The following is a 16132-nucleotide window of genomic DNA, read 5'->3' as shown; positions in this document are numbered from 1 at the left end:
TATCAGTTTTAAATTTACCAAGAGAAGAAAGATTTAAAAGGGAAAACATTATGTTAATTGGTATAATACCTGATATGAAGAAAGAACCACCAACAAATACATTTCTTCAACCTTTAGTGGACGAACTAAATGATGCTTGGCATAATGGTTTTCATATTAAATCTAGGAAATCCAAAAACCAAACTAAAAAGTTCAGATTGGCTCTCCTTTGTGTAGGATGTGATGTTCCTGCAAGCAGGAAATTATGTGGGTTTTATGGTCACATGGCTAACTTAGGCTGTAACAAATGTGAAAAAAAGTTTCCAGGTGTGTTAGGAGAAAAGATATTTGGTGGTTTTGACAGAAGCACTTGGCCTCCAAGAACAAATTTTCATCACAGGGAAGTTTGTGGGAAAATTTCTAAATGTTCTTTAAAATCTGAAAAAGAAAACCTAGAAAAGAAACATGGAGTAAGAGTGTCATGTCTGCTAGATTTAGACTATTTTGACCCAATAGGGATGACACCGATTGACCCAATGCACAATCTTTTCCTTGGGACTGCTAAACATATGATAAGTGTATGGAAAACTAAAATGATCTTAAAAGATAGTGATTTTTTAGTTATTCAAGAGAAGATAGAGAAAATTTTCTGTCCATCTGATATTGGCAAATTACCTAAAAAGTTTTCATCCTCTTATGGATCATTTAATGCTGATCAGTGGAAAAATTGGACTCTACTGTTCTCAGTTTATGCTTTAAAAGATGTCATACCCGATGAACATTTAGAATGCTGGAGAAAATATGTATTAGCATTTAGACGGTTGTGTTCTAGATACATTTCATTAGGAAATGTAAAAGTAGCTGATGGATTATTGGTTAGTTTTTGTAAAAAGTTTGAACAACTTTATGGAGTTGATTTTGTAACACCAAATATGCATTTGCATGGTCATTTGTTAGATTGTTTGTTTGACTTTGGTCCAATCTACTCGTTTTGGTTGTTCAGTTTTGAGAGAGAAAACGGAATACTTGGTTCTTATCCAACAAACAGAAAAAGTATTGAAACCCAGATTATGAAAAAATACTTGAAAGAGAGTTGGGCCAGGGAAAAACAGTCAGATTTTGATGATGATTTTTTGTGTCTATTTAATGACCTGACTAAATTTCATTCTGACAGTGTGCGTGGAACCTTACATCAGCAATTAAAATCAACACAGCATACTAGTAATGTAGAAAAAGCCTCAATTCAAATAAATTTACAATCAGTTGACTGGAGTAATAACAATGGTATCTTTACCAAAAAGTATAAGGGTGAAATATTAACTGATGTTGAGTTGAATGAACTTCAAAATATGTATTCATTTTTGTATGGTGATAAGCAATTGAAATTGTGTACTTCTGTGAAAGTAGGAAAAGAGTTGTACATAAATGGATCTGTTTTAGGCTCAAAGCACGGCCGTAGTGTCCGTTCCTCCTTTATTTTAGCATTCTGGTGTGGAGATGATGGTGAACTTGTACATACTTATAGTGATCTCACACCCCATCCAGGTCAAATTGTCAGATTTTTTGAGCACAAAGTCATGATTGATGGTGAATTAAAAAGTCACTATTTAGCAAAAGTTGTTTGGTTTAAACGTCTACCAAATTCATTGAGATTTTCATTTGGAAAACCAGTGGAAATATGGTATAGAAATCAATTTGAACAGCAAAGTTCATCAATGTATATTCCTGTTCAGAGAATAAAAAGTAAATTTGTGTATGCTACTGAAAGTATTTTGGGAAAAGATGTTATTGTAGTTTGCCCAAGAGAGAGATATATTGTGTGAACTGAATATTATATCCCTGCTTTGTTTTATCATAATTATTGAAATCATTTATATTATCATTTTTATGATGATTTTTTTGACAACACAATGTACATACATTTATTATAAATGTGTTTACCTTGTCATAATTGACTTTCCTTTTTGACTTTTAATTTGTTGTCAAAAGGATTCAAATGAGTTTGTATTTGTATAAATTATACAATTAAATTGATTAAGTACTGGTATGTGTATTTAATTTCAATTTAAGTCACAATTTAATTGTTCAACAATGGTATATCATGTGTGTACATGATAACATGTTATTATATATATCATTATTTCTTAAAATAAATATTGAAAAGATCTAGAGCCATTAATTTACTTATTTGATGATAATGCATGTAGATAATTAAATAAATACATGGGAAAATATGCCAATATATTAAACAGTTGATAAATTTAAAGAAGAAAGGATGAAGTTAACAAATGTGACACTTTACGTGCAATTGATAATTATAAGTTTTCAAGTAAGGAATAATTAAAAAAAAAAAAAAATTAACATGTATTAATATATTATTCTTTCTAAAAATTCACAAGGTGAAAAATTATCTTTTTAAATATGTCGGCTAATTAAAGTTCATATTTTTTCATCTTTCGAAAACAGAAGGTAATAATCACCTTTTTTAAATATAAAAGTTGAAAAATGTTGACCTTTCGTTAACTTTTCTCAAATTAAAGCTAAAAGATCATCTTTTAGAAATTAAAAGGTAATCAAAGATTCAAGTTCATCTTTTGTAAACATTTTATAACAAATTAAATATAATAAAAGGCGTTTTTTCGTGCAGTGATGGTTTGGTCAATTGCGCTCTCTACGTACAAAGCAACTGTGTTGTCGTCGATGTCAATGTCCAGATACGCGAAATTCGGGTTGCAAAGTGCGATGTAACCATTGTCGTCAACGGAAAGGCGCCGTTTCCAGTAGTGCGGAGCAAACATGGAACTCAATGCCATGATCATGAATTCGGTAAGTAAATTATGTACATATCTATACATTGCGGAATATGGGTAAGGGGGGGTGGTTCAAATTAAAATGTTTTGACCCTTTAATTTCTCATTTATGACCTGTAAGTCGTTAATTGTCTTAATATGGACTGGTCTGGTAATTTTGAGTGATTTTTAAAAGGAGGGGGCTTATAGGGAACGATTCGTAGACTTTAAAATTATCGTGAGAAAAATTAGAACACGTGATTTAATCAGCCAATCAAATCGTTGTATCTTTACTATGGAATGTGTTTATGTAGTAAATGATAAAAAGAAGGGGAGGGGTCATCTCACAAGTCGTTCTTTTTTTAAAAATATATTTCCGGTAGTTACAGTTTCTGTAATTCTGTGATTCAATTTGCCTTGTACATGTCATGTATTTCACGCAATTTTGTAAGAAAACGTGTGAATACCTTCCTTTAAATATTAAAAGAACAATGTATATTTTATAAGTACATTAGCCCCAATCCGTTTCACAAAGATATTTTTTTCTGTGTATGGTTAATGTAGCTATATAGAGTAGCCTGGGGGTAAATATCTACTGTGTATACATAAACTATAGGGTGATTTCACCATGCATCGGACACCTTTGGATTTTTCCCTTTGTTCGCGAATAAAATATCATCCAAATATAAATAAAACTTGTTTTAAAAGTTACAGGTTTTCCCCTTGCTTAAATATTGGAGAAAAATTTGTAAAATTGTTAAAAATGTAGAAAATAAAGCAAATTATTGAGGTGTTGAACTATTTCACCATGGATCGGACAATATTTACCAAGCATCGGACAACTATAGCAGTACAGTAGAAATTAAAAATAACAACATTTTCTGGTTTTAATGCACAAATACAAAGGTTAGGAAAAATGAGTTTATTCAATTGCTATTCAGATTTCTTTTAATGTAAATCCTCAAATCTACATATAGGAACTTAGAGTAGTGCTTCTGTTTTAAAGAATATTTATCAAAAGGGGTTCTTTATCGTGCCAGCTCCTACAGGAATTTTGGACTAAAAAGGCTGTGTCCGTAAAACTCGATTTTTAAGTGGTTTGAGGAAAATGTTTATCAATTATTTTTTAAATTTTTATTTTACTTCACATTTAAAGAATATCACAAGGAATCATCTGTAACTGAGGCACCTACATCTGTAACTGAGGGACCTACATCTGTAACTGAAGGACCTACATCTGTAGCCGAGGGACCTACATCTGTAGCCGAAAGACGAGCCCCCACATTTTGGCACAGAATTCAATTGTCACTCAGTGATGTGGGAACTGGTATTAGTCATATTATTTCAATATGGTAAAAAAAGCAATTGTTAACAATGTGTTTGTTTTAAAAGAAACAAGGATTATACAAAAAATAGATCAACGAAAAAATTAGGAAAAACTCGCTTTATAAAATGTACAGAAGTATAAATATTCGAACAAATCAAAAGATGACATATTTTCTCTTTCATATATAAAACCTCTTCCCACAATAGTAATGACAACGCTACTGAAAATCTACCAACTTAACTTGTAGCTGAGGGACCTACATCTGTAGCTGAAGGACCTACATCTGTAACTGAGGGACCTACATCTGTAACCAAGGGACCTACATCTGTAGCCGAGGAACCTACATCTGTTGCTGAGGGATATAGAGCTACATCTGAGCCCCCCACAAGTTGGCACAGAATTCAACAATCACTAAGTGATGTGGGAACTGGTATTAGTCATATTATTTCAATATGGTGTAAAAAAAAAAAGCATTTGTTAACAATGTGTTTGTTTTAAAAGAAACAATTAAGGATTATACAAAAATTAGATCAACGAAAAAATTAGGAAAAACTCGCTTTATAAATGTACGGAAGTATAAATTACTTAAATTGTGCTAGAATTTAAATACTCTGTTGATAGTTCATCCATGTATATCTACTCTATTTTTTTTTATTTAGGATTTCTGGCTTGGGCAGTTGCAGTTACATCATTAATCATATTTTTTGGGCTGAGGAAACTTGTAAAGTTTTTGATAAATCGCTGCTGCCCGGAACTTAACATTTCGGATATACATTTGTTGTCACCATCATCATACACAACTTCAGCAGACACAGACACACCTCAACAACCTAGACAACAAGCCGCTCAGCAAGGACAACACGCCCCCGCTCCCCAGCCAGGACAACAAGCCCCCGCTGTTCAACCGGCACAACAAGCCCCCGTTCCTCAGCCAGGACAACAAGCCCCCGCTGTTCAACCGGCACAACAAGCCCCCGCTCCTCAGCCAGGACAACAAGCCCCCGCTGTTCAACCGGCACAACAAGCCCCCGCTCCTCAGCCAGGACAACAAGCCCCCGCTGTTCAATCGGCACAACAAGCCCCCGCTCCTCAGCCAGGACAACAAGCCCCCGCTGTTCAACCGGCACAACAAGCCCCCGCTCCCCAACCAGGACAACAAGCCCCCGCTGTTCAACCGGCACAACAAGCCCCCGCTCCTCAGCCAGGACAACAAGCCCCCGCTGTTCAACCGGCACAACAAGCCCCCGCTCCCCAGCCAGGACAACAAGCCCCCGCTGTTCAACCGGCTCAACAAGCCCCCGCTCCTCAGCCAGGACAACAAGCCCCCGCTGTTCAACTGGCACAACAAGCCCCCGCTCCCCAGCCAGGACAACAAGCCCCCGCTGTTCAACCGGCTCAACAAGCCCCCGCTCCTCAGCTAGGACAAGTCCCCGCTGTTCAACCGGCACAACAAGCCCCCGCTCCTCAGCAAGGACAACACGCCCCCGCTCCACAGCAGGGACCAACTACTAGAAGCAAAACAGCAAGAAAGAAACTAATGTTTGAAAGTCAGTAAGATTTAATATTTTGATGAATGTATAGTCTGTACTTTTATGAAGTATGAAAATTTGAAATTTTGATGACGTTGTATCAAGTAATTTTTTTAATGAATGTACATGTAGTACAATGGTATTGTTTAATTAAGGACATTGACTCGTTATTTTTTCTGTTGTGTTTTCCTAGGGTTGCTTTTTATGTTTTTTTTTGTATTTTTTTTTAATTTTTATTTTATGCGACAGTTTGTCTTTTACTTGAATACTGATGAAAGGAAAATTTTAACTCCTGTCTTTATTTGTTGATTAGTATTATGATTTACACATGACAGTGATTATTTGGTGATTTTTGCCATGCGCAATTGATGTTAAATGATGTTTAAGCTTTTTTATTTTTTTAAAACTGATAATTGTGATTTACACCTAACATTGATCATTTGCTTATTATAATTGTGATGTTTAAGTTATGACATTAGGGTTAATTGGTGTAGAACGTATTCCTATAGAATAATATTTAATATCCAATATTTATAGATTACAATCCTTAATATTATTTACCTGATATACAATGTGGGTTTTAAATATTTTTGAACATTTGTGAAGCTAGAAATTGAATTTATTGATATAAAAGTTGTCTTAAAGAAAAAGTTTGTACAAGGTTAATATTAAACATGTTTAGTGCTATTTAAAGATTTTTGTCATTAGACCAGTATTTTTGTTTACTTTGTTTTTTCCCTAATGTCATTTCTTAAAAATATGTTAAGTATTAAGAAATACTTAAAATCTATATTACAGGAATTTTGTTAATAAAAAGTATTCTATTTTGCTTTTTTTTTTTATTGTTTTGAATTGAAATAAATTTAAGGTAGCTCTCTACATCAAATTTTTACTTCATGACTTGTCGCAATATTGTTAGGTACATTGTAACCTTGATTTCCCTGTTCAAAGATGGACAGTTGCCTTCAATTATTTCATATGAATTTTTTAGCAATTAAGAGAGAAAATGGAAAAATAGTTTTTACTGAAAATGAAAGGTGATAGAGTTTCAAGTTTCCTCTAAAAATTATGAAATATAAATAAAGCATAACTATAAAAGTAAAATGAGATATATGTTTTTTTAAATAAAAAAAATATTTGTAAAATTAGTGCATTTTAAAAATATTTTTTAAACCTATGGTCAAAATATTTTAGACATGTTTCTATCAAGTAAAACTAATATATATAAACCATATTTTAGAAAGAAATTGGAAAAAATTAAAAATATTTAAGGAAAAATTGCTAATTTTCAAGATCAAACCGATCCCGATTAAAATTTGCCTGATCCTGATCTTAATTATTAAAAAAACCTACTGGCACGAAAATAAATGAAGCTTCACCACCAAACTTCTTAATTATTGATAAGTTCATTCAATTTACAAAGGGTTTAATTAGTTATTAGCGTCATAACAATAAAAAAAAAAATGAAGAATATTTCCATTTTTTCCCTAATTTAATTCCGATCAGGTTAGTGTCTACTTTGAAAGTAGGCTTTTTTAGCTTTATTTTTTTCTATTTTTTTCCAATATCTTTTCAAAATATGTTTTTCTTATACTCAATGGCTGGAAATGACTTGGTTTTCAAATTAAAAAAAAAAATATTAAGAAAATTTGTTTCTAATTTTTAATAATTATTTTTTATTATAAAAAATACAAAGTCTTTATCGCCACTTTTAAATTATTTATAAACCTTATAATATACAATTTTTAGAAGCAATTTTAAAACTCTATCACCTCTCGTTTTCAGTCAAACCGATTTTTCCATTTTTTCTCAAAAATTACCAAAAAATTTATATAAAATAATTGAAAGCAACAGTCCGCCTTTGAACAGGGAAATCAAGGTTACCTAAAATTACTGCAACAAGTCATGAGGTAAAAATTCGATGTAGATAGCTACCTTAAGTTCAAACAGGCTTTGTTTTTCTTTTTTTAAAGTGTAGTAAAATGAATAAATTAAGGACATCATTAAATTTAATTGAATAAGTTATGATGTAATAAAGTTTTACAAATCAGTATTTTGAAGCATGCTATACATTAATAAATATTCTGAATTTAGAATATGGCAGACAGCAGTCTATTGAAAGAAATCCTCGACTCCTTGAACGACAGTGATGCTGTGCAGTTATTTGCCGCCGCAAATGGTTTAGTTGGTGATGCTGAGGTCGAGGACCGATTAAAAGAACTCAATTGGGAAAAACACATCGAAGACTTATGGCAGGAGGTTCTTTTGGAGATGGAATCCCCTGCCAAAAAAAGTCGACCTACCCTCGCTGATGGCGATCAGCCTTCAACGAGTGTACAGCTTGGGGGCGGTGAGGATAGCTCCGATTCTGAGGACACGCCAGAAAAACCTTACTACATTTGGAAGAGGGATACGAGAACCTTTAAGAAACATTGGGTACGCGATACGACATTCAAAGTCAAATTTAACGAACAGTGGCGGGGTAAGAAATTAATAGACATACAAAACAATTTGCACGACATGTTTGACGACCTGTTGTCGCAAGCCAGGGGTCACGATGCGGATCTCGGGCGAGTGGTCATCAGTCACCCGAGTCTCAACAATGCAATAGTGGTCCCGCTACAATCCTGGGAAACTCTGAATGCAGATGCTGTAATGTCAGAAATCGTCAAAGTACTCAATTCGAACGAAAGCTTACCCATAGACGAAAGCTTTTGGTCACCATAGGATCCATCGATTTGCCCAAAGGGGGAGGTAACCCTAGAAAACTACCCATCACTTCTCTTTTCGGACCCAAAAATAGCATAGAAAGAAAAAAAATCACTTTTTCATGTACAAAACGATAACAATTTATGCATGGCTATTTCCATTGGTCTGTGTTTTCTCAAAACGTGTAAAAAAGTAGACGCGGATACCTGGTCACAGTTAGTGAAGAATGATTCCAATGAGGAGATGCTAGATGACGTTCTCAAACACCGTACTGTATCCAAGGCTTATTACAACAACGTCCTGAAAACGTCGAGAAAAAAAAAACAAACCGAGTGAGCGATGTGGCTGTGTCAAAGAGCAGGGGTGCCTACCGACAGATATTTAGGTCTTAATGACATCAAGCCTTTCGAAACCTTACTCAATGTCTCTATAAACGTCGTGTCCTCTAGAGTAGGAAACAAGTTCGTCAGGGTGACAAAGGATCAGGAAAAACCTCGTCTTTATCTATATCATATCGACTCAGAAAATGAAAAACACTGGCACGGGATTGCCAGCATACAAGGGTTTTTCAAAGCGTCGTACTTTTGTCATACCTGTTTAAAACCGTATAAAGATAAATCAAAACATTCTTGTGCCACTTCTTGTGAGGTATGTTTACGCAACAACTGTCCGGAAACGGATGTCCAAATGGGCTGTCGTTCCTGTGGTCGAGTTTGTCGATCTCTAGTGTGTTTCAAAAGTCATAAAGAGCAACGAACAGTCAAAAATGAAAGTTATCCCCCTGCCTGTGACCTGTTTTACCAATGTACAAAATGTAGAGTCGTTCTGGAACGTGTGAAGCGTTCCCCCGAGTTACACGTTTGCGAAGAATGGCAGTGCCCTAACTGTCGAGAATATCAAACCGGGGAACATAATTGTTACCAGAAACCGTTTGGATCCGACATCAAAAAGCGAAACAAGAAATTCTTCTTTTACGATTTTGAGACACGGCAAGATGACGTGTTCCAATGTGAGGCGGGATACAGTCCGTCTCGTGTCAGATGTCGACATTGCGTTAAAGAGCCACGTCAGTGCGTCAACTGTAGACTGTGTCAGAACTGCCGTGATCCGTCCTGTGGTTTAATGCAACACAAAGTTAACTTTGCAGTACTACAGAGCACTTGTCATCAATGCGAAAAAGAGGAATTGGTAGAGGATGCCACCTGCAGTCATTGCGGAACACGATGTGGAAAATGCTCTCGGACACTCAAAGGAGAATACGTTTCACCGCCATGTCAAGACACGTGTGGAAAAAGGGAACTGGTGTTTTCCTGGGACTACGCCGCCGAACACTTTTGCGCTTACGTCACCAGAAAGCACTGCAAAGACTCGATTTTAATTGCACACAATGCAAAAAGTTTTGACTTGTACCCTGTTTTAGAAGTTCTCATCGACCGACACTCCATTCGACCAAGCAAAATCATATACAATGGTTCTAAGATCATGTACATGCACATAGCCCAAAAACTGAATTTAACTTTCATGGATTCTCTCAACTTTCTTCCCATGAAATTAGCTAAAATACCAGAAGCGTTTGGTCTACAAGAACTCTGCAAAGGATACTTTCCTCATTTATTCAACACCAAAGCTCATCAAAATTACGTGGGCCCGTATCCAGACTTGCAGTACTACGGATACCAATTCCTGTCGACAGAAGAGCGAAAGAAACTAGAAGACTGGCATGCAACGAAAAAAGACGAGACGTTTCATTTTCGAGAAGAAATGTTGCAATACTGCCGCTCGGACGTCGATATCTTGCGACGGGGCTGTCTCGAATTTAGAAAGTTAATGATCGACGTGACGACCATCGAAGAAAACGTTGCACAAGCAGACGGAACGTTAAAAATACAAACTACTTATGGAGTCGACCCTTTCGATTACGTCACCATCGCAAGTGTATGCATGGGCGTATTTAAGTCTTTATTTTTGAAAGGCAAGGAAAAAATACAAATAACCAAAGACGGGGACACGAAATGGTACGACATCGAACATTTAAGAGGACTGCAAGTGGTCAACGTCGAAGAAGCATCATGGGTCTCCTTAGTCGACCTTCAACATGACGAGAACGTGCAAATAGGCAAACGACAGTTCGAGAGTCCAATAGCAGTCGTTCCCTCTCAAGGGTATTCAAAACGCGATAACTACAGTAAAGTTTCGATTCAATGGTTAGAGTGGTTAATGGAAAAAAGCCGTCAGCGGGGAAACCCCATTCATATTTCACACGCTCTTAACGGAGGTGAATATCAGATTCCAGGCACGAACTACAGATGTGACGGATTTGTCCCCTCTCCAACCGGAAAAGGAACAGTTTACGAATTTTATGGTAAGACCATAAACCTACATATCTTTAACATTTACCCCCTCTCCCCCTCAATTGAAGGGGGCGGCGGCGGCGGCGTATCGAGTGTTGACCATAAAATACGTTTATTGTTTTCTCTCATTTTTAACAAAAAAAAATAGGTTGTGTGTTCCACGGTTGTCCGTCTTGTTACGCCGAAGATCGTCATCATCTCAGACATCCTTCCACCAATCAGACGATCCAGGAATTATATGAAATGACGAAGAAGAGAGAACGAGAGCTCAAGGATCTAGGATACAAAGTCGTCTTTATTTGGGAACATCAATTTAAATATCAACTGGAAAAGAATGCGGCGTTACAGCAGTTCGTGTCGACATTGGATATACAGGACAGATTGGACCCACGTGATAGTTTTTTTGGTGGTCGAACTAATGCCATAAAATTACACTACAAGGCGGCGGAAGACGAAACCATTCAGTACTACGACTTTACCAGTCTTTATCCATGGACAAACAAATATTGTCGATATCCCGTTGGACATCCTACCATCGTCACGGACAATTTTCAAGACATCTCTCAGTATTTTGGACTTGCTAAAATTAAAATTTTACCCCCTAGAAATCTCTATCACCCCGTGCTTCCTTACAGTTCGAATGGAAAATTGAAGTTTCCCTTGTGTAGAACTTGCGCTGACAATGAAAATCAGAACGATTGCACGTGTTCCCTAGAGGAGAGGGCCATCACGGGCACGTGGTGTACTCCTGAAATTCAAATGGCTATGTCTAAAGGGTACACAATCTTGAATACCTACGAAGTCTATCACTTTGCCGAGTCGTCCGTGTACAACGCCGACTCGTGTGAGGGGGGATTGTTTACTCAGTACGTCAACATGTTCTTAAAAATTAAACAGGAGGCGTCGGGATTTCCAGTTGATTGTAAAACGGAAGAGGCAAAACGTAAATACATCGAGGATTACAAAGAAAAAGAGGGCATAGATTTAGAATACGATAAAATTATGCTGAATCCAGGGTTGCGATGTTTAGCCAAACCCTGTTTGAATAGCTTCTGGGGCAAATTTGGTCAGAGGTTGGGGATGCAACAGTCCACGTTTATTCACGAAACGGAGGCCGAAACATTTTTTCAAATGCTCTCTGATCCGACCAAAATCCCCCACAATTTCCACATCGTCTCAAAAGACATTCTTCATTTAGAATGGAGCAACAGTCCTTTATTTACTCAATTCGATAACAAAACCAATATCTTCCTTGCATCGTTTACCACTATGTGGGCTCGACTGAAATTGTACAGTGTTCTCGATCAATTAAATGAGAACGTATTGTATTTCGATACAGACAGTGTCATTTTTAAGACGAAACGGTCGGACGATTTGAGTTACCTTCCCATAGGTAATTACTTAGGAGAATTAACGAACGAGATCCGCCCCAAAGACGGCTACATTGTTGAATTCGTCTCGGGGGGGTCCAAAGAACTATGCCTATCGCACATCGTCTGGCAAAGAAGAATGTAAAGTTCGAGGATTTACATTGAACTGGGCCAACTCGAAATTAATCAATTTCGAGGCCATAAAATCGATCATCTGTACGTCACCCGAAAGTAAAATCGAGATCGTCAATCCTTGTAAAATTTCGAGGGACAGTAGAAAGAGAAAACTTCTCAACAGAGTCGAAACAAATCAAAGTACTGAAAGTACTGAAAAGCGCTAACCTAGCTTGGTTCTAAGAAAATTTACTGTGTGCAAGCGTAGGCGGAAATGAGCCTTATTGAAATTTTGGTTTATGTTTAATGAATATCAATTTAAAGTATCGAAGGCCAGATTTCTTTAAGTATATGTTACTTTCTGAAGATGATGTGTTCGATGTATTCATTCGCAGTAATATAACAAAACTACGAATTCGCAAAAAGATATGTTAAAATCACAAATTATACCTTTTGAACAGTAATTTATCACAGTTTTTGACATTTTCTTGCAAAGAATCGATTTTATTTTTCTACATTTTAGCTTCTGAATACGCACGATATTTTTTTCATCACTGCGTAGCATCCCGTGCTGATGTACGTAAGCTCTGCAAACCAATCGTATCTACTCGGCCATTTCCGTCACCCAGATAACTGGTTCCCTATACCTCTTACCAGTTTAAATGATGTATATTTCTGCTCATAGAGGGCAGTTATTCCTTGCACCGGAAATAGAAGTCTAACGACAATAAAGCGCTGAGCTATGCTTAGCGCTTTAAAAACTATAAAATGGTTTATACCAAACGTAGAATTCTACCCAATTTAGATACATTGCCATTTGGATTTTAAAAGAATAACGATAACGCTAAAATGTATATTTGTACATCATTTTTATTGAATTCCGTTCACCAGTCATGTAAAAATGTTTTTTTTTATTTTCATTTCATAAATGTCAATATGCCATCCAAGGAATGTTTTTGTTCTTCTTTTTGCGTCTACCATCAGATATTCCGGGAGGTCTGCCGATAGTTTGCTTCTTGCTGACAAAACCCCTTCCTTCTTGTAACATGCTGTTTTTATCTTCTTTATCGCCCATAAGTTCCTTTGGGAAATTCGGAGTATTTTGAGTCTCTGTAGAGGACAATTGTTGTTCGACATGCTGGCCCACAAGACGGTCATACTTTAATTTAGGTACAAGTATAAATTCTTTTGCCATTTTTTATGAAAAACTCGACACGATGGGTTTCAATAATAAAGGCACCAATTCAATGTGGTTTAATAATATTCGACGGTTTTCCTTGTTGCTCACTTCTCTGGATCCCAGCTTGCGAATGTCTAATTCGAATGGTCTCAGTTCATTTATATATTTTTTGGGCAAAGGATATGTACCAGTATAAATATTTAGAGCTATTTCACTCATCACGTCGAATTGCTCGCTAGTAAAGGTTTTCATAATTAGTTTTTGTTGTGTACTGTCAGCATACAAAAGGAAATTTAAAAGAGCTCTATGCTTCTTCACCGTCTGCTTCATGATTATCAACTAAGACGAAATGTTTTAACTACAACTTTATATAGGTTGATAAATAATCATATCTTCTCCGGGGAGTATGCAAGACCTTAACTGGTATTCCCTCTTTTGTGTAGGCTCTAAGCAGACATGTAAGTACCCAAAATTTCTTCTGGTCGCCGAATCATAAGCGGCTTTGAAAAAAGAAACCTGTCCCGGTAATACCTGAGAACCGAACGTGATAACCTGTCTGGAATCGCGGTAATTTTTAAACAAAATAACATTCAGACAATTTAACGATATGGTCCTGGCATATTTCCCGGGAGGATAAAGGTTCTGTGAAAGCATCACTGTAGTCACGTTTCTATGATGAGATGTCACCGTAAACAGGTGAACACAATCTTGAGATTGAGCTATTTTTAACATCAAATCATCCAAGACCAAGATGGTGTGATTGACTCCCTCCGTATACTGTTCTATGTCTTCTTTAGACGGCAAACCTTGGTGTAATGTGAAGTTTGGGATTGACCGAGACATGTCGTCAAAGATGGGCTGGTATTCGGTGTAGGCGTAAATAATCTTGTCCACCGGAACAGAGAACATTCCGTTCGCATGTTGGAGAAGTGATTTAGTAAAATAGGTTTTACCACTCAAAATAGTCGTAGGGGCAGAAAATGGAAGCAAAGCTTTCGTTTTCCACCAGTCGTTCATGATCACTGTTTCTTTTTCCTTGGCCATTCTTAAACTGAAAGCACGTGGCGTTTAACCTCATATTTATATGATAATACGTTGTACAGTTTGAACTCATTTTATTAATATCTCACATAGTCATGCATAAAATGTTTTACAAAAGTATCATTGACATGTATGTTAGGAAACAAAGCATACACCCGATTCAACGAATATTTGAAACACAATCTGGCAATTAAATACACCAATACATAAAGCCCACACCAATCAGAATAATAGGGTTGCAATGGGATTGTTTTGAAAGTACAATGCATTTTATTTTTATTGAAAAAGTTCTGTATATCGGGATTATAATCGGCTGGTGATTTTCCAAGACTGTCAAAAAATTCTACGTGAAACGAGTCAAACACAATAAACGCAACCCAATGTTCTCCGGGGAACGGTAAAGGTTGTGTGTTCACGATAAATGCACTCGGAAACTGAGTCACAGTTGCAGGTAGCGTGTTGCTAGCAAACACTCCTTTTACGTAACGTCTTAAGCATGGGTCCGTTCTCACAATATTTAACATCTGCGTCGAGTTCATGGTTGAATATAATTGATGTCACGTGACTTATCCACCTCAAGCAGGGAAGAAAACGTAGCAAATACAAGGGCGTTGGCAGCTTTAGTTGTAGCTTCTTTGAATTTCAGTTCCAGTCTGGTATTTCCTCGACGAATGAGGTTTAAATATTCTTCGCCAAACCCGCAAGGATCGATGGTGAAGACAAACAAAGAGTATCCCGATCCGAAATTTTCTCGGGAGATATCCAGTCCAGCATCAGAGTTCCATTTTTCCGATGCTTCAAACAGACGAGTGTAAGCTGCCACATACTGTCCCGCCGAGAAGTCTGTTTTTAGTGGTCTACCAGGTACGCTTTCTCCGTTGACGTATATACCGACATCTGTTACTCCCATGTGTTCGAAATTGAATGGGTTGGCCGAATAATCACCATTGACAGCTTTCTGGTCTACCAGAGCTACCACAATACGGTCTGGTACAGCCTGTGGGAAAATATTGTCCCAGTAAAATTCAGTCGATCCTTTGGGTATCGTGTTCATTTTTAGTTCGTTCCTTGATATCGTATACTTTACAGGCGTCGATTCTATTTGTTTACTGTGGTTCAGCAGAACGCCAGGATCAACTCGTACCTTTGCAACTTTGAACACGACATCCAACAGTTCTAGTTTGTAAGCTGCTGAAGATTCTGCAGACATGATTACAAACGGGGTGCTGGATCTAAATAGTTTGATGTAAATATCTACTCCGTTTATCAAGTACTTGTCTAGATCAAAGATATCTTCCTTCAGGTTTCCTTCAAGCTCAAAAGTTTTACTTTGCTCAGTAAAACCGTATCGTAGCACCAATCCAGCATTACCTCCGTTGTAAGCGTTGGCGTCGTCCATCTTCCCTTCGTCTTTATAGAACAATTCTGACTGCTTTTGAGACTTCAAGTCGTCTTTCCCACTGAACAAAATTGTCTTGAGATACGCTTTCCATGGATAGTTGTTTGTATTGAAGGACACCAGTTTGTTGTTTAAATAGACGTCCATCTGAGAAAACATACTTTGCAAAGGTAGATTGACGATACTCGTTTTTTCTTGTTCAGCCAAAGCTGTTCCGTCGGCTTTTAAAATCCGTGCTTTTACGTAAAATTTACTTCTTTTTAAATCTATATATTCTGCACCCGAACCCGAAACTACAATTTCGATTGGTGTGTCTGATACACCTATGCTGGATATTGGTCTAG

General features: G+C 36.8%; 3 protein-coding genes across 3 annotated transcripts in view; 1 reads left to right on the top strand and 2 right to left on the bottom strand.

Moving 5' to 3' along the window:
* Window positions 1-16132, bottom strand: part of LOC136274997 (ATP-dependent DNA helicase pif1-like) — a 423530-nt gene that overhangs the window by 259125 nt on the left and 148273 nt on the right. The gene's annotated exons all lie outside the window — the stretch shown is intronic.
* Window positions 2843-5650, top strand: LOC117685865 (skin secretory protein xP2). Its single transcript, XM_066087393.1, has 4 exons — window positions 2843-2846; window positions 3925-4095; window positions 4343-4525; window positions 4755-5650. Exons 1-4 carry the CDS (start codon window positions 2843-2845, stop codon window positions 5648-5650), a joined length of 1254 nt encoding a protein of 417 aa, XP_065943465.1.
* LOC117685681 (uncharacterized protein F54H12.2-like) lies at window positions 14925-15947 on the bottom strand. Its single transcript, XM_034460152.2, has one exon. The coding sequence runs from the start codon at window positions 15945-15947 to the stop codon at window positions 14925-14927; it is 1023 nt and encodes a 340-aa protein (XP_034316043.2).

This window comes from Magallana gigas, chromosome 1 (assembly GCF_963853765.1).
Source record: "Magallana gigas chromosome 1, xbMagGiga1.1, whole genome shotgun sequence".
In the NCBI taxonomy this organism is placed as follows: Eukaryota; Metazoa; Mollusca; class Bivalvia; order Ostreida; family Ostreidae; genus Magallana; species Magallana gigas.
This window is presented reverse-complemented; position numbering and strand designations above follow the sequence as displayed.